Below are 21,124 nucleotides of genomic sequence, written 5' to 3' on the forward strand. Positions count from 1 at the left end.
TAAAAAAAAAAAAAAAAAAAACCTCACCATCATGGTGATCAGTATTCCATTAAGTTGGGCAGTTTGACTCACGCCATTTTAAAATGCAATTTTGGTCTTTGTAACATTGTAAACTAAAACACATAATCTGTTACAAAGTAAGCTACAAATATGAAAAGTCCAGGTGTTATAGTATTCATTGTTATAAAGTTGAATAGTTTACTTATCCTTGACAAATGTTGTCAGTTGTTATTAAAAAATATCACTTTTTTTGACAAAGAGCAGTCATTCTGTATTACATTTTTTATTTACATTAGATACTTTTTTTGGAAATTGTTATTTTTATATTAGAAACAACAGACATCAAGAATCAGAGTATGAATCTCAACAATGGTGACATGCTTCATGCTGCAATGCATGCTGGGAGCCATGAGTTTTATACTATGGTGCCTCCCAGAATGCATTGCGGCATAAAGCATTTCACCATTAATGAGATTCATATGGGGATTATTGATCTCTGTGTGTTTGTCCAAAGATTACTTTCCCAATAATTGAAAAATAAAAATTCAGCTTGATGACTGATCTGTAGAAAGAAATTAATGTTTTTGAAAATAATATATTAATACCAAATAACCATTTTCAGTAAATTATAAAATCTTTTATTTTTGTACTTTGTGATGTTGAAAACTGCAGGCCTATTCTCTGACCATCTTGGTTGCTGGCTTTCTTTGCAACTTTTGAGTGTTTTGGTGAACACTGTTACAATGACCATAAAATCACACAAGCAAATAAGAATCAAATTGGCCAACTAAAGGCAACACTGTTCACCATAATGGTGATTTGTAAATGGTGACTAAAACATCAACATCTAAACCTCTGTTAATATTCAATAAAACTTCTGTAGACGTCTGATAGAAATAAAGTCAGTCTGGTTAGTAATAAGTGAAGCTGGTAATGCTGTTTGTGGAGTTGTTTAATCCTCCTCTGTTGAGATCTTCACAGATTTAATGTCTTATTTTTATCTTCAGTTGATTTAATCTAAGGCTGTGACTAAAAGTCAGTTGTAGTTCTTGAGTTTCTCTTTCCTTCAGTGATTCTGCTTGTTAACAGCAGGTGTTCATCATTAATGCTCAATCATCACTTAATTAATCACTTAATTATCTCATTAACTTTAACACTGCTTCAGTGTTATTTTAACACTATGTAGAGTGGGACCATATATGCTCTGAGCAGTGTTGATTTAACACTGGGGATTTTGCTGTGTATCTTTTAAAACAGTCTGCTAATTTTATTTTATTTAAACTTCTATAAATGTAAAACTGTCCAAAGTTTTTTTATTTTTTATTATTGCTTTAATAAACGTATAACGTCAGCAGGGTGAATTGGGTAAACCTCTAATGTGTTCATGTCTTCCCAGACAGCAATAGTGTTGGTCCACATCTGGGCCAACACTAATGCTGGCTGGGTTGCTGTTATTGATCTTGTCCCAGATTACAATAGTTCACCGTATTATACTGTTGATTGCCTTTGAAACTTTTGAGTTGAATTGTTTTCTCTTTAAATGGTCAATATAATGTCAATATAATAAAATGGTCAATAAAATGATTACCAACGTATTTTCATATTTCGTTCTTACATTTACTTAAGTTTACCTGATGTGTGATTATGGCGAGAGATTTCCTCCAGCCCAGCGCAATGCAGCAGAAAGACATTTTATGTTCGACCGTACCAGGTTTTTTTTACAGTAAAATACTGTAAACACTGTTGCCATTAATTTACTGTTAATTGTACAGTTCTCAAATAACATTTATTACATTAATTTTAATTATTCATTCATTATTATGAATTTATTTAATTTGAAACCATCAATCCCAACAATCTTTTGTGTATAAACAAATTTCCACTGAACCAGCAACTAAACAGCAACCACATCTTAAATAAAGCAACATGCAACAAATCATCAATGCTTCTAGATCTTCTCCTGGACTGAAGCACAGGCTCTACTCTTCAGCACAACGGTGACCCAACAAACTACATTTTACAGTAAACTACCTGTTTTATAACTTACAGTTTATTACTGTTAAAATACATTTTGTGGGTGTGTCTTTACACTGTTAACCCTTTCAACCCCACAGGAAAATCCACACTACAAAGAGTAAAAAGTAACATTGACAGTGTTGCAGTGAGATAATTAAGTGAATATGTAAGTGATTGTTGAGCATTAGTGATGAACACCTGCTGTTAACAAGCAGAATCACTGAAGAAAAGAGGAACACAAGAACAGAAAATAGAGAAACACAAGAACTACAACTGACTTCCAGCCACTACATATTTTTACACTTATTATTAACCAGTTTGACTTTATTTCTGAGATACATCTACAGAAGTTGTTATTGAGATGTTTAATTGAAAATGTTTGATTTGAAGTTACCAATATTCACCTTATTTTCCACGACAACAAGGGTGACGCCATTGGATTTGTTTTGTCATCTTACTTCCGCCTGAGAGGAACTTCAACTTCCGGCTGAGAGGGACCTACGCTAGTGCTAGATGTAATTCTACAACGCTAGTTGTAAAATATGTAAAGTATTATATCTATGATCAGTAAGGGCCTGCCATAACAATTAGATTAAGAGGAGAGAACATTTGAACCAAAATGTGTTACGCACCTAATGTGAAGCAATGATATGCAGTGCTGAAGTGCAAACTAGCTTCTCCCTATGGAGGATCCCTTTATCACTCTACAGATAAAGCGTTGTGGAAAATTTGCGTATCTACCCCGTAGTGATAAAATAAAGATAAATTCTGTATGAAATTTATAGGCAGGACAAGTAGTTTATTTAGGCTTGGTTTGTAGGGAATTACAAACATGTGCATATATATTCAAACGCACATAACTATAGAATTCATTCTTGATGCGCACGTGAGCGCCATCAGCGTTTCTCACAGGTTCACGTTTAAAGTCTGTGTAGAGAGAACGTGTTGTCTTATTGGCCCCTAATTTAATAACTAATTATCCTTTCGACGGAAGTGAATCAATCAAAACTAACTTTAGCTGGAAAATAACATTATTCAAGAACCGCTATAAAGCCAAAACAATCTGTTACCTTAAATTATCCGTTTATCTCTGTAAAGCAGCTTTAAAACAATCTACATTGTTAAAAGCGCTATATAAATGAAGATGACTTGACTTGACTTGACTTGAAGCGGTCGGAGTGTTGTGGTGCACTTTACGATTTTCGCAGCAATGGCGGAAGGCGCTAAACTTGAAGTGCCCAGCCAAGCACCCTTATATGTGTTCGTACCGGTTCATGGACGGGAAGCCGACTGACGCTAGGGCTGGGCAATGGTAAGTAAATGCCGCACAATCTGAAAGCAGGTGATGGTGATTTACTACTAATCAAGGAACCGGCTTTACTGACGAGATGCGCCTAACAATGTCATGCGATACATCGCCCAGCCCTAATTTATCCAGCCCTTGCGTTGTTTTTAACCCAGTGTTTTTTTAGAGTGCGGTACTGGCAATTTTGTGTCCGTGAGATCACGACTCAGCCGACATGAGACTCTACTCGACATTGGGTCACTAATGAAAGAATAATTGAAAGTATGCGATACCCAGAATAATCAAATATCTAAATTAAGACACAACTAATCTTATGATCTGCTGCTAAATTAGAAACAGTCTAAATCTAATAATCATTTGAGATTGGAGTTAGATTAAGTACAGAGCTAAAGTAAAATTGAAACCAATTTCTAATATATTAAGTGAATTTCACAGAAGCGCAAGTAAAATACCTTTGCCCAACGCTGTTGGAGTGGACCATAGAAGGAAAATAATAAACTGAACTAATATATTGTTACTAAATAATTGGTTACACTTTACAATAAGGTTTCACATGGTGATGACTACATTAGGTGTTTGTCATCTGGATGTGGGTGTTACAATGTGATATGATTATGATGACATTATGTATATAATTAAAAGAGGGATCATACCTGTCACTACAGTGGTAATTTGGAGTATTTTTTTACATTGGATGGGATGCCAGCAGTACTAACGTTCAAGTTAACTTACACATAATATTGCATGATATTTATGTTGAATGTCTTGTTTTAGCAGTTGCACCCTCTAATGAGTATACCAATTTTTATTTCAAGTAATCCTCTTGTCTTTTTTTTATTATTAATTATTTGTTATCCTATGTATGTTCTGTCAAGGCTTGAATTTACATCTATAGTCCTTGTTTAGTTTCTTTGACCTAACAAATGGAAAGCTTGGGCTAGGAAGCACAGGTCCATATGCAGAAGTATTTTTTTTTTTTTGTCAAAAGACCCGACACTTTGGTTTCATTCACATTTTACATTTGCAGTAGGCCTGTAAACAAATTAAATAAGCCAGTTCATTGTTGACACTTTTGGCTCTCTTTGGTGAGGTAGAAGTTTGGGAGGAGCAGAACGTGTCATGATGAATAATGAGTCAAGAATGAGAGCACAAACACAAACACATTCCAGCTTGAAATTGGAGTAGGCCTCCCTACAGAAATGCAAGTCATATTTGTGTCCATGAGACTATTTTAAGAATGAGTGACGTAAAATAAAAAGGTGTGTCATGAGAGTCAGAGACCAACAAAACACTCCACCCAAAAGACATTCATTCAAGGTAAAGATTCAATGGACTCAAAACAAGACCATGACGAAGCACCATGTTTTACGTGATGGAAAAGCCAAACTTTATACAGTTTCCAAACAGTTTTTACGCTTGCTTGAGGTGGTTTTTGAAATGTGCGGAAACAAAGATAATGCGAATAATGGGAGATGGATACACATTTGCAGAACAAGTTCTGACAAGCGAACATTAAACCCACGTGACTAATCGGCTGAATCCGCAGATGGTGTTTTATTTACTGTTGGTTGCTACCCAGCAAACACAGGACGTCAATGTGACGTCAAGACGTTGGACTCCAACTAATCCAACGTCAGTCAGCTGCATATTTTGGTTGAAAATGAAAGTCAGGTTTGACGTCTAAACCCAACGTTTGACGTCACGCTCCAACGTCAAACAGATGTTGAATTGTGGTTGGAATAAGCACCGCAAAAAAATGTGACATGCACATTAAATCTAAATTAAATTAGATCTTACTGTTGACCCAATTAACATTGAGTCAACAACTCAAACAGCATTACCAGCTTATTACTAACCAGATTTACTTTATTTAATTCCCGTTTTAATGAAATCAATAGTTGTATTTTAAAGTCAGAATGATGGTGGTTAGCATTTGCTTTAGTTGGACTCTTGATCCTTAACTTTTCAATATTAAATTTTCTCGGGCTGCTATAATTGTGTTTATACAGCACATTTGATGTGGCAAAAAAGCTTAAAGGAAATAAAATCAGGTGATGTTGGATGTTTATTGATAATGATCAACACTGTTAGCCCTTACTGTAGAAAAAGCCCACATTCTTACAATATTATACCATTTTCCATTAAAACAGTAATATACAGGAATATACCTACAGGAATATACTGTGAATTAACAGCGCTCAAAGTCGACACTCAGAGGCTGTTTTCCCAATCACACCCTATACCCTCATTCACTATTCCCTGCACTAGTTCACTAATATAGTCCACTTGAATGAAAATAAGTGAGTGAATTGAGACACTGATGAACACCTGATAGGCAGAATCTCTGAAGGACAGAGAAACAAGAACATAAAAAAGAGAAACACAAGAACTAGAACTGACTTCCAGCCACACTGAGTGTGAAACCAGTTTAACATTATTTATTTCAAGTTCTTGTTGAGAATGAACAGGGATTTAGTTAATAATAAAGTTTGTTGTCACCATGATGGAGATCAGTATTTGCTTTAGTTGGTCTCTTGTACTTTAACTCAAAGACTACGTTCATTTATCTCTCTTCGGCTGCTGTAACAGTGAGTGTATAAAGCACATTTGTTACAGCAAGAAAAGTCAAGGGGAAGTTGATCAGGAGTTTTTGGTTTTGTGATTTCAAAATTATACATGATTTATTACTTTTTAATATATGTGAGCTGTGAATATCTGGTTTAATACTATATATCTGATAATCTACAACATGAAATACAGCAATATTTCTGAAATCAGGTCAACTGAAAATGTTTGAAATCATATAATGCATTCAAATTGTATTAACGCCGGCTTGACTCTGACACACACAGACATCAACAATCAGCGTATGAATCTCAACAATGGTGATGATCAAAAGTTTCATGTCGCAATGCATGCTGGGTACCAGGATAGTATAAAACTCCCAGCATGCACTGCTGCATGAATAATAATTAAAAATATATATATTCCTACCATTGTTGAGATGCATGTTCTAATTTGTGATATCTCTGTGTTTCTACAAGACAGTGTAGCTCTTTTATTTTTGGTTATGCATGTGTTACAAATAAATTAGTCATTGTTGCTGTTGTTTCACAGTGGTGGTAATGTAACACTTTTGATTGAGAATTAAAGACTAAATGAGTGAAAATTAACTTCTCAGTGAATGGACAGGCCACATAATGATTTTGTAATGATAGTGAATATAACCACAATCATTCACGAACTGTGTGTGTGCAGAAGTGTGACTTGAAAAAACAGCTCAAGCAGCAAGAGATAAACGTTATGGTTTAGCATCAGCAACCCAACTAAAGCAAACACTGATCTCTATAATGGTAACTTCAAATCAAACATTTTCAATTATACATCTCAATAACTACTTCTGTAGATATATGACAGAAATAAAGTCATACTGGTTAATAATACGTGTAATAATGTGTTATAGCTGGAAGTCAGTTGTAGTTCTTGTGTTTCTCTATTTTCTGTTCTTGTGTTCCTCTTTCCTTCAGTGATTCTGCTTGTTAACAGCAGGTGTTCATCACTAATACTAAACAATCACTTACATATTCCCTTAATTATCTCACTGCAACACTGTCAATGTTACTTTTACTCTTTGTAGTGTGGATTTTCCTGTGGGGTTGAAAGGGTTAAAAGTGTAAGATAAAAAGACACACCCACGAAAAGTATTTAAACAGTAATAAACTGTAAGTTATAAAACAGGTTTATACTGGCAACACTGTTGCCAGTAGTTTACTGTAAAATGTAGTTTTTTAGGTCACCATTGTGCTGAAGAGTAGAGCCTGTGCTTCAGTCCAGGAGAAGATATAAAACATTGATGATACGCTGCATGTTGCTTTATTTAACAGAATGTAATTGCTGGTTCAGTGGAAATCTTTTTATGTACTTAAGTTTTTTAATGGTTTCTAATGGAAGTTCTTAACTCTTTTCTCACATTATTAATGCATTACACATTTTAGTTTTACACATTTAAATTACAGTTGGTCAATTTAAGGCAGTCGGTTTCTGCAAGTGAAATTAGTTTTAAGTCAAATTTTAATTTAGTGCATTTTACAGTAACAAACTGTATAATACAGTAAATAACTGTACAAATAACAGTAAATTACTGGCAACAGTGTTGCCAGTATGTTACTGTAAAAAAAACCCGGTAAGGTCTAACAGTGAAATCATCAACATGTAATTACCTGAATCACTGAAATCGTGTGCAGCATGATAGCAATATTGTTGATCGAATAATATAAAGGATATTTAAAACATTTAGTACATTAATCAGTAACACTTTACAATAAGGTTAATTTATTAAACATTAGTTAATGTATTAACTAACATGAACTTATAATGAGCTTTACATTGTTACAGTATTTATTAATCTTTGTTAATGTTAGTTAATATAAATAAAGTTGTTCATTGTTTGTTCATGTTAGTTCACACTGCATTAACTCACGCTAACACGATTTTAATAAAGTATTAGTACATGTTTAAATTAACATTAACAAAGATGAATAAATGCTTTATAAGTGCAGCTCAATATTAGTTAATGTTAACTAATGTAGTTAACAAATGTTAAATTATGAACCTTATTGTAAAGTGTTACTCATTAATCTTTTTCCTCTACAATATTACTTAGCCATCAAAAATCAGTGTATGACTCTCAACAATGGTGACAATCAATGAAATGCTTCATGCTGCAGTGCATGCTGGGTACCACCAATCAAAACTCACCCATATCTCCCAGCATGCATTGCGGCATTAATAAATTCTTCAGCTGGATTTTTTTGTAGCTTGTTTTATGCTCAGAGTTGATCTGATTATCATGATATTTTGTTTGATTTTCACCATTGATGAGATTCATACACTGGTTCATGATGTCTTTGTAATTCCATAGATTAAAAGTTTTTAAAAAGCAAGTATATTATTTGATAAACAACACTGCTAGATATGCTATAGAATCAAATATTAAACATTAGACACTAAAAGTGGTCAGGGATTCCAGATATTACATGATGATATCGACGTTGTCAAGATCATCATCATCATCATTAAGATACAGCCAATATCACCTGATCTCATGGCTCTTTTAGCTACAACAATTATGCTTTAGAAACACACAATTATAACAGCCAGTCATTATATTAAATAACATTAATTAAGGGTCAAGACCACAACTAAAGCAAACGCTAACCACCATCATGGTGACTTTAAATTACAAAATAATAATGATTTCTTTAAAACGGAAATTAAATAAAGTGAAGTTTGGTTTATTCCAACCAAAATTTAACAACTGTCCAACGTTGGAGCTTGAGGTCAAATAAACATTGGATTTAGACGTCAACCCAACTTTCATTTTCAACCAAAATCCAATGTCTGACTGACGTTGTAGTCTATATCCTGTGCCTGTGTAGCGGTGTGTTATCTGCGTAGTGTTAATAATACACTCGTGAAGGCTGGAATTCGTCCCTTCAATCCTCTTTTATTTCATCTGAAGTAACAAACAAATGATGAGGAATCGTGCAGCACTTAAAGCAGCGTGCGGCTGCAATGCACGACGCGCTATGAATGATAAAGAATAAAATGAACTTAAAGAAAGAAAATAATTAATAAAACATAAATGTCCATTACAAAGGGACTTAAAGTCACAATTACTCAAGTATAAAACAATAATTTACAAGAAATATGACCTTCTTAAATCAGCACGTAAACTTGCATGACCTACCGCTATGCTCATGCAGACTGGGAAGAAGCAAAGTGTGTCACCACCCCGAATCAGCATGGCGGAAAACCCAAAAATGGTCATGTCAAGTGGAATCACAAAATACATGTTCTTAATGCACACCTGCTACACCTGCTGGGTAAGTTAGCAATACCACCGTCATACACTCCAACAACTTGATGGAAACGCACCTTACTCACATTTTATGTGTGTTTTTTTAACCATTTGATGAGCTTAACAGTGACGTGTTGAGCCGAGCGGTCATCAAAACATTGAATAAAACGTGTCGCTGAGCAACACAGATTACAGTTTAGAGGGAGATAAACCAACAAATAGCTCATTGTTATGCTAACAAATTAAAAATAAAATTAAAGAAATGAACTGCATGATTGACAGGCAGAAATCTCTTTTAAGTCTCAGTCAACAAGGAAAATGATTGACAGGCAGAAAGCTCTTCTTTTTTTCTTTTTTTTTAATTAAAATTAATATTAACCACTGAAAACGGCAAAATACTGTTATAATTAAAACACTTTTTTTATTTAAAAATGAAGCAATGCTTAAACACAAATATTTATATTTTCTATATTTGGAACATATTAAACCTATATTTGGCATACATTTTAGTCTGAGATCACTTAACTTAAAATCCTGTTATGTTTAATGGGTAATACATTCTTTAGGTCCAGCCTAATGAAAAATTATGAACAGTACAATTGATATAGTCCTTCACTATTTTTTTTTTTATATATATAATCTGTAATATTGAAGACAATCAAAATGGGATTTTCCAGTTTTGTTCATATTGCTGTTGTTCCAGTTCATAATACTTCAAAGCCACTCTGAGCGACCGCTGCAGCCGCTAGCGCTGCCATGAAGAAAATAAGCACTCCTTTTAACCAATTGGATGGGGTTTTTTTGACTCCATACTCTTTCTCTGTGTCAGTCTTTCCAAGCATCTCACTGGTGTAGTGCTTCCCTCCATTTCTCTCCACCATCATGTCAATCTTCTCCAGGAGTTCAGTGACCTGAGAGCGGTTCTTCATGTCTTCATTGTTAAATGAGTGAAATCTGCCACCAAAACTCTCAGTAAATGCCTGTAGATCTGGAGTGTCTCTGATATACTCATCTAATGATCCACCCTTCAGATGATCAGCGTGAGTGAACAGAATGATGGTGTGACGAACAGCTTCTTCTCCAATGTTCTCCTGAATCCATTTGACTGTGTTTTTCTCTTCATCTGTGAATCTGTCGTCCAGTCTGATGACCAGCAGAAACGCATGAGGACCAGGAGCAGACATCTCAACACATGTCTTAATCTCAGCCTTCAGCTGGTCCCTCGTCATCGACGGATCCAACAGTCCTGGAGTGTCGATCACTGAGATGTTTCTTCCACACACACCGGCTTCTTGTTTCTCACAGGTTTGAGGGCTTGATGGGAAACTCTTATTCGTTTTGAAGGCATCTCTACCCAGGATGGTGTTTGCTGTCGAACTCTTTCCTGATCCACATTTGCTCAGAAGAACGATCCTCAGATCGGACGCTGTGAAGAAAAACAATATATTAGTTCAGTCTATGATAGTTTTGAGGATCAAAACACTGTGAAAAATGTCCTTAAGTATTGCAAACAATGACTAAATGCAAATGTTCTTTCAATGTTTCTGTAAAATCATTCATCAATTTATCAATTTATGCATTCATCTGTACATTTATATACGTCATATAATCATCATTGAATATTAAATAAATAATGTTAGGAGATATTGAGTATTAGTTTACTAACTTAAAACATATCTTAATAAAAAGAGGTGTAAATTTTCATATTACAACTTTTTTGTGTTAAATTAAATTTAAATTAAATTTTCAGTCTTCTGAAAAAAATAAAATAAATGCAAAATGTTGTGTTTCTTAAATGTATGCATTCATCTGCAAGTTTATGTCCAAGGAAATGTCAATAAAATATTAAATAACTTTATTATATAAATATATAACAATGATTTAAATCTAAAACAAAAGGGAAAATATTATATTTTCACATCAGAATATACAATTGAAGCATATCCAATTTATACACAGCTCAATATTTACCTATTGAATGATTTTCTGGTGTTTCTTTCTTCTCCTCGCCGATCGGACATGTTTCATGATTTCTGTCGCTTTGATTTCCATCCAAACATCCTTTCTCTCCCTCATTTGTTGCTCTTTTGTCTTTCTGAACACTGTTTTCCGTCTCTTCTTCTCTGATCTGATGCTCTGGTCTGTTGTTTTTGGTCTCTTGGCTTGGTTCTTGCTCCTCTAGACTGATCTTCTCTGTTATGTCTTGTTTCCTCCCCGTCTCGTCTTCACTGATCTTCGGGGAGATCTCTTTAACGTAATGTTCTCGTCTGTTCTTCCTCACCACTTCATCAATGTTCTCCAACAGACTGGTGATCTGCTTCTTATCTCTCTTGTTTTTGTGAATGATCACGTCGCATTTCTCTTCACAGAAGCTCAGAAGTTCTCGAGTTTTTCTGTGCAGCCTGAACTCGATCCATTCCCGTTTGGACATCGCCTCTCTTCCCGTGAACAACACCATGGTGAACCTGAAAGCTTCTTTTCCGAAGTGCTCGTGAATTTTTCTCACGATCTTATCCACGTTTTCGGTGAATCTGTCGATTCTGATGACGAGCAGGAAGACGTGAGGACCAGGATCAGAGAGATCCAGACTCTTCATCATCTGCTTCTTCATCTCTTCATCAGTCAGCTGAGTGTTGAAGAATCCTGGAGTGTCGATGATGGAGATGTTTCTGTCTTCTACACTTCCTCTCTGAATCTCACTCTCTCTGGTTCTGCTCTCTTTAAACGCCTCTCGACCCAGTATTACATTGCCTATTGAGCTCTTTCCAGCTTCACTTTTTCCGATCAGCACAATCCTCAGATTCTGTACAGCAAGTGCTTCATCAGACTCTGGGAATAAAACAGAAATAATCATTAGAGGAAAATTGTGGACTAAAGTATCATGGTAGTGCAATCTTCAGTAAATGGTTAAGGTATCATAAGGTAGTGTATTAGATAAATGTCAATGTTTGGATCATGAAAAGTGTTACGTAATAAAACATAGCAGGCGACTGTTGAATAGTAAGAGGAATTGGGGACAGTATGTTAGTGGAAAACTGTATAAAATGTATTGTCTCTTAATAATTGTTTTTATTTTAATTCCAAAATAGATCAAACCCTAACCCTGTCCCTAAACTTACACTGTAAAACATGATCAGTTGACTTTACTTAAAAAAAGTAAGGAAACCTGTTGCCTTACAATTATTCAGGAAAGAAACTTCATGCATAATTTAAAAAAAATAAGTAATGCGAATTTGCGTAATGGAAAAAATGTAGTTACGTGAACACATAACTTAAGATTAAGTAAATAAACTAAGCATAATTAAACAAGTTAAGGGTCAGATTTGAAATATTTCTGTAGTTGATTACTTGTTTTGAATGAGGGATCTGAAAGGTTTCCAGACCAAATGACCCACTAAATAAACGGGTCCAGATCGGGTCTGGATCCGCAAACCTTATCTGTTCCGGATTCGTTGCGCTGTGCAAGTGGACTCCGTTCCGGACCCGTTTTGCGGATCCGCCCCGGAGTCTGTGGTACCTCCGCTGCGGATCCGTTCTGGAGTTAGTTTGCTATCTGGGTATGTTTGATAAAAACTTTTTTTTTTTTTTATTGGAACAATGTATAAATAAATCATTCACAATAATACCAACAAAAAAAAAAAAAAGATAAAAGTTATACTGCAAAATGCTTTTCTTACTTAGTATTTTAGTCTTGTTCCCAGTACAAATATCTAAAAATTCTTATATCAAGATGCATTTACTAGATGAGTAAAATTACATAAGATATTAAGTCTTGTTTTCTGGGGAAATAAATAAAAATTATGTGAGTTTTTGCTTAAAACAAGCAAAATTATCTGCCAATGGGGTAAGAAAAATAATCTTAATTCAAACAGAAACAAGATAATTTTTCTTACCCCATTGGCAGATAATTGCGCTTTTTTTAAAGCAAAATCTCTGATTTATTTTGATTTATTTCCCCAGAAAACAAGACTTAATATCTTATGTAATTTTACTCATCTAGTAAATGCATCTTGATTTAAGAATTTAAGAATATTTGGACTGCAACAAGACTAAATAAGTAAGAAAAGCATTTTTTGCAGTGTAATTAAATTGGCTCATGTAAACTTAAAATCTAAAGAAAAATTTGATGTCTCAAGTCAGAGATTTACTTATAAGACTTCAACAATTCAACTCAATCACATTCACTTCAGCCTAAATCGACACATCTACAAACATATTGATTGTATCTGTATTGTATTGTATCATATTAGCTAAAAGATCATATACTTGATAACCTGACAGCACACAGATTGTTGTATGTGAACTATGGTTTACTGTTGTATTTACTGGCTATTAGTGCACATATACACACATCTTTGATACAACATGTTTGATATGTAATTATAGATCATGTTTCATTGTTTATGTGAAGATATAATTCGGCTTATGGTAACCACAGAATATAGGCTACACTGTTAGACCTTACCGGGTTTTTTTACAGTAAAATACTGGCAACACTGTTGCCAGTAATTTACTGTTATTTGTACAGTTATTTACTGTATTATACAGTTTGTTACTGTAAAATGCACTAAATTAAAATTTGACTTAAAACTAATTTCTCTTGCAGAAACCAACTGCCTTAAATTGACCAACTGTAATTTAAATGTGTAAAACTAAAATGTGTAATGCATTAATAATGTGAGAAAAGAGTTAAGAACTTCCATTAGAAACCATTAAAAAACTTAAGTACATAAAAAGATTTCCACTGAACCAGCAATAACACTCTGTTAAATAAAGCAACATGCAGCGTATCATCGATGTGTCTAGATCTTCTCCTGGACTGAAGCACAGGCTCTACTCTTCAGCACAATGGTGACCCAAAAAACAAAATTTTACAGTAAACTACTGGCAACAGTGTTGCCAGTATAAACCTGTTTTATAACTTACAGTTTATTACTGTTAAAATACATTTTGTGGGTGTGTCTTTTTATCTTACACTGTTAACCCTTTCAACCCCACAGGAACATCCACACTACAAAGAGTAAAAAGTAACATTGACGCAGTGTTGCAGTGAGATCATTAAGATCATTAAGTGAATATGTCAGTGATTGTTGAGCATTAGTGATGAACACCTGCTGTTAACAAGCAGAATCACTGAAGGAAAGAGGAACACAAGAACAGAAAATAGAGAAACACAAGAACTACAACTGACTTCCAGCCATAACACATTATTACACGTATTATTAACCAGTTTGACTTTATTTCTGTCATATATCTACTGAAGTTGTTATTGAGATGTTTAATTGAAAATGTTTGATTTGAAGTTACCATTATAGAGATCAGTGTTTGCTTTAGTTGGCTCGCTGATGCCAACACATTATTTTTTCTCTTACTGCTTGAGCTTTGTTTTTGCAAGTCACACTTGTGCACACACACACACAGTTCGTGAATGATTGTGGTTATATTCACTATCATGACAAAATCATTATGTGGCCTGTCCATTCACTAAGAAATTAGTTCTCACTCATTCAGAGTTTAATTCTCAATCAAAAGTGTTACATTACCACCACTGAGAAACAACAGCAACAATGACTAATTTATTTAACACATGCATAACCAAAAATAAAAGGGCTACACTGTATTGTAGAAACACAGAAATATCACATATTAGAACATGCATCTCAACAATGGTAGGAATATATATATTTTAATTATTATTCATGCAGCAGAGCATGCTGGGAGTTTTATACTATCCTGGTACCCAGCATGCATTGCGACATGAAACTTCTGATCATCACCATTGTTGAGATTCATATGATGATTGTTGATGTCTGTGTGTGTCAGAGTCAAGCAGGAGTTAATTCAATTTTAATGCACTATATGATTTCAAAATTTTTCAGTTGACCTGATTTCAGAAATATTGCTGTATTTCATGTTGTAGATTATCACATATATGGTATTAAACCAGAAATTCACAGCTCACATAAATTAAAAAAGTAATAAATCATGTATAATTTTGAAATCACAAAACCAAAAACTCCTGATCAACTTCCCCTTGACTTTTTCTTGCTGTAACAAATGTGCTTTATAAACTCAATGTTACAACAGCCAGAGAGAGAAGAATGTAAGAAGTTTTGAAGTCAAGGTACAAGAGACCAACTAAAGCAAATACGGATCTCCATCATGGTGACAACAAACTTTATTATTAACTAAATCCCTGTTCATTCTCAACAAGAACTTGAAATAAATAATGTTAAACTGGTTTCACACTCAGTGTGGCTGGAAGTCAGTTTTAGTTCTTGTGTTTCTCTTTTTTCTGTTCTTGTTTCTCTGTCCGTCAGTGATTCTGCTTATCAGGAGTTCATCAGTGTCTCAATTCACTCACTTCTTTTCATTCACTCAGTCAAGTGGACTATATTAGTGAACTAGTGTAGGGAATAGTGAATGAGGGTATAGGGTGAGATTGGGAACACAGCCTCTGAGTGTCGACTTTGAGCGCTGTTAATTCACAGTATATTCCTGTAGGTATATTCCTGTATATTACTGTTTTAATGGAAAATGGTATGATATTGTAAGAATGTGGGCTTTTTCTACAGTAAGGGCTAACAGTGTACACTGTTAGACCTTACCGGGTTTTTTTTACAGTAACATACTGGCAACACTGTTGCCAGTAATTTACTGTTATTTTTACAGTTATTTACTGTATTATACAGTTTGTTACTGTAAAATGCACTAAATTAAAATTTGACTTAAAACTAATTTCACTTGCAGAAACCGACTGCCTTAAATTGACCAACTGTAAATTAAATGTGTAAAACTAAAATGTGTAATGCATTAATAATGTGAGAAAAGAGTTAAGAACTTCCATTAGAAACCATTAAAAAACTTAAGTACATAAAAAGATTTCCACTGAACCAGCAATTACACTCTGTTAAATAAAGCAACATGCAGCGTATCATCGATGTTTCTAGATCTTCTGCTGGACTGAAGCACAGGCTCTACTCTTCAGCACAATGGTGACCCAAAAAACTACATTTTACAGTAAACTACTGGCAACAGTGTTGCCAGTATAAACCTGTTTTATAACTTACAGTTTATTACTGTTAAAATACATTTTGTGGGTGTGTCTTTTTATCTTACACTGTTAACCCTTTCAACCCCACAGGGAAATCCACACTACAAAGAGTAAAAAGTAACATTGACAATGTTGCAGTGAGATAATGAAGTGAATATGTAAGTGATTGTTGAGCATTAGTGATGAACACCTGCTGTTAACAAGCAGAATCACTGAAGGAAAGAGGAACACAAGAACAGAAAATAGAGAAACACAAGAACTACAACTGACTTCCAGCCATTACACAATATTACACGTATTATTAACCAGTTTGAATTTATTTCTGTCATATATCTACAGAAGTAGTTATTGAGATGTTAAATTGAAAATGTTTGATTTGAAGTTACCATTATAGAGATCAGTGTTTGCTTTAGTTGGGTTGCTGATGCCAACACATTATTTTTTCTCTTGCTGCTTGAGCTGTGTTTTTGCAAGTCACACTTGAGCACACACAGAGTTTGTGAATGATTGTGGTTATATTCACTATCATCATATTCATCATTATGTGGCCTGTCCATTCACTGAGGAGTTAATTCTCACTCATTCAGACTTTAATTGTCAATTAAAAGTGTTAAGTTACCACCACTGTGAAACAATAGCAACAATGACTAATTTATTTGTAACACATGCATAACCAAAAATAAAAGAGCTACACTGTCTTGTAGAAACACAGAAATATCACAAATTAGAACATGCATCTCAACAATGGTAGGAATATATATATTTTTAATTATTATTCATGCAGCAGAGCATGCGGGGAGTTTTGTACTATCCTGGTACCCAGCATGCATTGCGACATGAAACTTTTGATCATCACCATTGTTGAGATTCATATGATGATTGTTGATGTCTGTGTGTGTCAGAGTCAAGCCGGAGTTAATACAATTTTAATGTATTATATGATTTAAAAAATTTTCAGTTGACCTGATTTCAGAAATATTGCTGTATTTCATGTTGTAGATTATCAGATATATAGTATTAAACCAGAAATTCACAGCTCACATATATTAAAAAGTAATAAATCATGTATGATTTTGAAATTACAAAACCAAAAACTCCTGATCAACTTCCCCTTGACTTTTCTTGCTGTAACAAATGTGCTTTATACACTCACTGTTACAGCAGCCGAAGAGAGATAAATGAACAAAGTCTTTGAGTTAAGGTACAAGAGACCAACTAAAGCAAATACTGATCTCCATCATGGTGACAACAAACTTTATTATTAACTAAATCCCTGTTCATTCTCAACAAGAACTTGAAATAAATAATGTTAAACTGGTTTCACACTCAGTGTTGCTGGAAGTCAGTTGTAGTTCTTGTGTTTCTCTTTTTTTCTGTTCTTGTTTCTCTGTCCTTCAGTGATTCTGCTTATCAGGTGTTCATCAGTGTCTCAATTCACACTTCTTTTCATTCAAGTGGACTATATTAGTGAACTAATGTAGGGAATAGTGAATGAGGGTATAGGGTGTGATTGGGAAAACAGCCTCTGAGTGTCGACTTTGAGCGCTGTTAATTCACAGTATATTCCTGTAGGTATATTCCTGTATATTACTGTTTTAATGGAAAATGGTATGATATTGTAAGAATGTGGGCTTTTTCTACAGTAAGGGTTAACAGTGCACTGTTAGACCTTACCGGGGTTTTTTTACAGTAAAATACTGGCAACACTGTTGCCAGTAATTTACTGTTAATTGTACAGTTCTTTACTGTAATCTACAGTATTTTACTGTTATATACAGTTTGTTACTGTAAAATGCACTAAATTAAAACTCGAGTTAAAACTAATTTCACGTGCAGAAACCGACTGCCTTAAATTGACCAACTGTCATTTAAATGTATTAACTAAAACGTGTAATGCATTAATAATGTCAGAAAAGAGTTAAGAACTTTCATTAAAAACCACTAAAAAACTTAAGTACGAAAAAAGATTTCCGCTTGACCAGCAATTACACAGTCACCGCCTGTTAAATAAAGCAACATGCAGCATATCATCAATGTTTCTAGATCTTCTGCTGGACTGAAGCACAGGCTCTACTCTTCAGCACAATGGTGACCCAAAAAACTAAATTTTACAGTAAACTACTGGCAACAGTGTTGCCAGTATAAACCTGTTTTATAACTTACAGTTTATTACTGTTTAAATACTCTTCGTGGGTGTGTCTTTTTATCTTACACTGTTAACCCTTTCAACCCCACAGGAAAATCCACACTACAAAGAGTAAAAGTAACATTGACGCAGTGTTGTGTGAGATAATGAAGTGAATATGTAAGTGATTGTTGAGCATTAGTGATGAACACCTGCTGTTAACAAGCAGAATCACTGAAGGAAAAAGGAACACAAGAACAGAAAATAGAGAAACACAAGAACTACAACTGACTTCCAGCCATTACACAGTATTACACATATTATTAACCAGTATGACTTTATTTCTGTCATACATCTACAGAAGTAGTTATTGAGATGTTTAATTGAAAATGTTTGATTTGAATTTACCATTATAGAGATCAGTGTTTGCTTTAGTTGAGTTGCTGATGCCAACATTTTAGTTATTCTCTTGCTGCTTGAGCTGAGTTTCTGCAAGTCACACTTGTGCACACGCAGTTTGTGAATAATTGCGGTTATATTCACTATCATGACAAAATCAAGATATAGCCATTCACTAAGGAGTTAATTCTCACTCATTCAGAGCTTAACTGTTAATTAAAAGTGTTAGGTTACCTCCACTGTAAAACAACAGCAACAATGACTAATTTATTTTTAACTCATGCATAACCAAAAAGAAAACAGCTACGCAGTTTTGTTGAAACACAGAGATATCACAAATTAGAACATGCATCTCAACAATGGTGGGAATATAATTGTTTTAAATTATTATGCATGCAGCAGAGCATGCTGGGAGTTTTATACTATCCTGGTACCCAGCATGCATTGTGATATTAAACTTTGGATCGTCACCATTGTTGAGATTCATGCGCTGATTGTTGATGTCTGTATGTGCCATAGTCAAGCAGGAGTTAATACAATTTTAATGCACTATATGATTTCAGAATTCTTTAGTTGACCTGATTAAAGAAATATGAAACTGGATTTAATGTTGTAGATGAGCAGATATATGGTATTAAATCCATAAATTCAAATTTTACATAAAAAAAGAGCAAAAATTCATGTATGTTTATGACGTCATTACAAATCCAATAACACCTGATCAACTTCCTCTTGACTTCTTCTTACTGTAGCAAATGAGCTTTATAAACTCACTGTTACAACAGCCAGAGAGAGATGAATGGACAAAGTTTTTTTAATCAAGGTACAAGAGACCAAATAAAGCAAATACTGATCTCCATCATGGTGACAACTAACTTTATTATTAACTAAATCCCTGTTCATTCTCAACAAAAACTTGAAATAAATAATGTTAAACTGGTTTCACACTCAGTGTGGCTGGAAGTCAGTTGTAGTTCTTGTGTTTCTCTTTTTTCTGTTCTTGTTTCTCTGTCCTTTAGTGATTCTGCTTATCAGGTGTTCATCAGTGTCTCAATTCACTCACTTCTTTTCATTCAAGTGGACTATATTAGTGAACTAGTGTAGGGAATAGTGAATGAGGGTATAGGGTGAGATTGGGAAAACAGCCTCTGAGTGTCGACTTTGAGAGCTGTTAATTCACAGTATATTCCTGTAGGTATATTCCTGTATATTACTGTTTTAATGGAAAATGGTATGATATTGTAAGAATCTGGGCTTTTTCTACAGTAAGGGCTAACAGTGTGTATATCACACACCTTAACACTGAGAGTCATTGAGATCAACTATAGTCTAGTTAAACAGGTTTTGTTGTGTATATTTGTCTCTAAAAACAAAAGGGTTATAGTAGTTGGTTAGAGTTGGTAAAAGTACAGTAATTGAAACGTACCTGTACGCAGTGGCTTCATTTCTCTGTGTTTGGTTGATTCCTGTAGTTTCTCAGCTGTTCAATCTCAGTGTGAATCCAGTGCCAGAATGAAGGTATTTGAGCTCAACTCTTGTGACTGTGAAACTCCCTCTATTGTCATGAACTAACGACAGCAATTGCCTAACACTAGTGTGTGGTTAAAAGGCGTTCTGACACATGCTTTTATAAATGAAAACATATGTCATGGCAGTGTAATACAGCTTGATTTGCCTGGATGGGATTCAATTTAAATACATCAGTGGCTAAACTGATATTTTTGTTTAAAATTGTAGTGAGCAAAGGACAACAAGACACATTTTAAATTACTCATGTTGACTCTGGAGTTCATCTCATAACTCTGTAGTAAAAGTTCACATCCCTGATCTCTAATATCATTCACTTCATAATCCATATTGAGCTGCAACTTAAAGCTGCTGAATATATATATATATATATATATATATATATATATATATATATATATATATATATATATATATATATCAGTTATATATAATATCAGTTCAGTTTGTTTCTGTGCTCCACCCTTCAGCACACGTTAAACCAGTTCAAATACACCTGAAGTGTTATTTATAGACATGAATGACACTTCAGATGTTTTGTCGTGTTAAAACAGGTTTAACGGTAGGACTCTGCCCTGCAGTCGATCATTGTGTGGTTTTAAAGCTGCAGTGCACCTGTTGACCTCCAACTGAACAAAGCAATGAACAGAGAGCGAGAATCATCATTGAAGAGGCAAGAAAATGGAAAACTAATAATACATTAATAAATACAAATAATAATAATGAATGCATAAAAAAATGCTCAAGCTTTTACTAACATCGACTGTTTGAACTTCTTTTTACCCCAAACAAAGAGCATAAACTATTGGGGCCTTTGTGGGTTTGGAACGACATGAG

The 21,124-nt window shown here is 34.3% G+C and overlaps 1 protein-coding gene across 1 annotated transcript; it reads right to left on the reverse strand.

Annotated features, from left to right (window-relative positions):
* Positions 1 to 8,816: 8,816 nt before the first annotated feature.
* On the reverse strand, positions 8,817 to 20,360 carry LOC306999672 (GTPase IMAP family member 8-like). Its single transcript, XM_079614547.1, has 3 exons — positions 20,187 to 20,360; positions 11,154 to 12,011; positions 8,817 to 10,608 (listed from the first exon to the last, which is right to left on the reverse strand). Exons 1-3 carry the CDS (start codon positions 20,203 to 20,205, stop codon positions 9,887 to 9,889), a joined length of 1,599 nt encoding a protein of 532 aa, XP_079470673.1. The 5' UTR covers positions 20,206 to 20,360; the 3' UTR covers positions 8,817 to 9,886.
* Positions 20,361 to 21,124: the final 764 nt, after the last annotated feature.

The sequence above is a fragment of the Phoxinus phoxinus genome, assembly GCF_949152265.1.
Source record: "Phoxinus phoxinus genome assembly, chromosome: 6".
Classification (NCBI taxonomy): domain Eukaryota; kingdom Metazoa; phylum Chordata; class Actinopteri; order Cypriniformes; family Leuciscidae; genus Phoxinus; species Phoxinus phoxinus.

Coding starts and splice junctions, on each gene's coding strand:
- LOC306999672 (XM_079614547.1), bottom strand. Junction 10,609..11,153: donor ACCAGAAAATCATTCAATAG/GTAAATATTGAG, acceptor TTTTCTTCACAG/CGTCCGATCTGAGGATCGTT.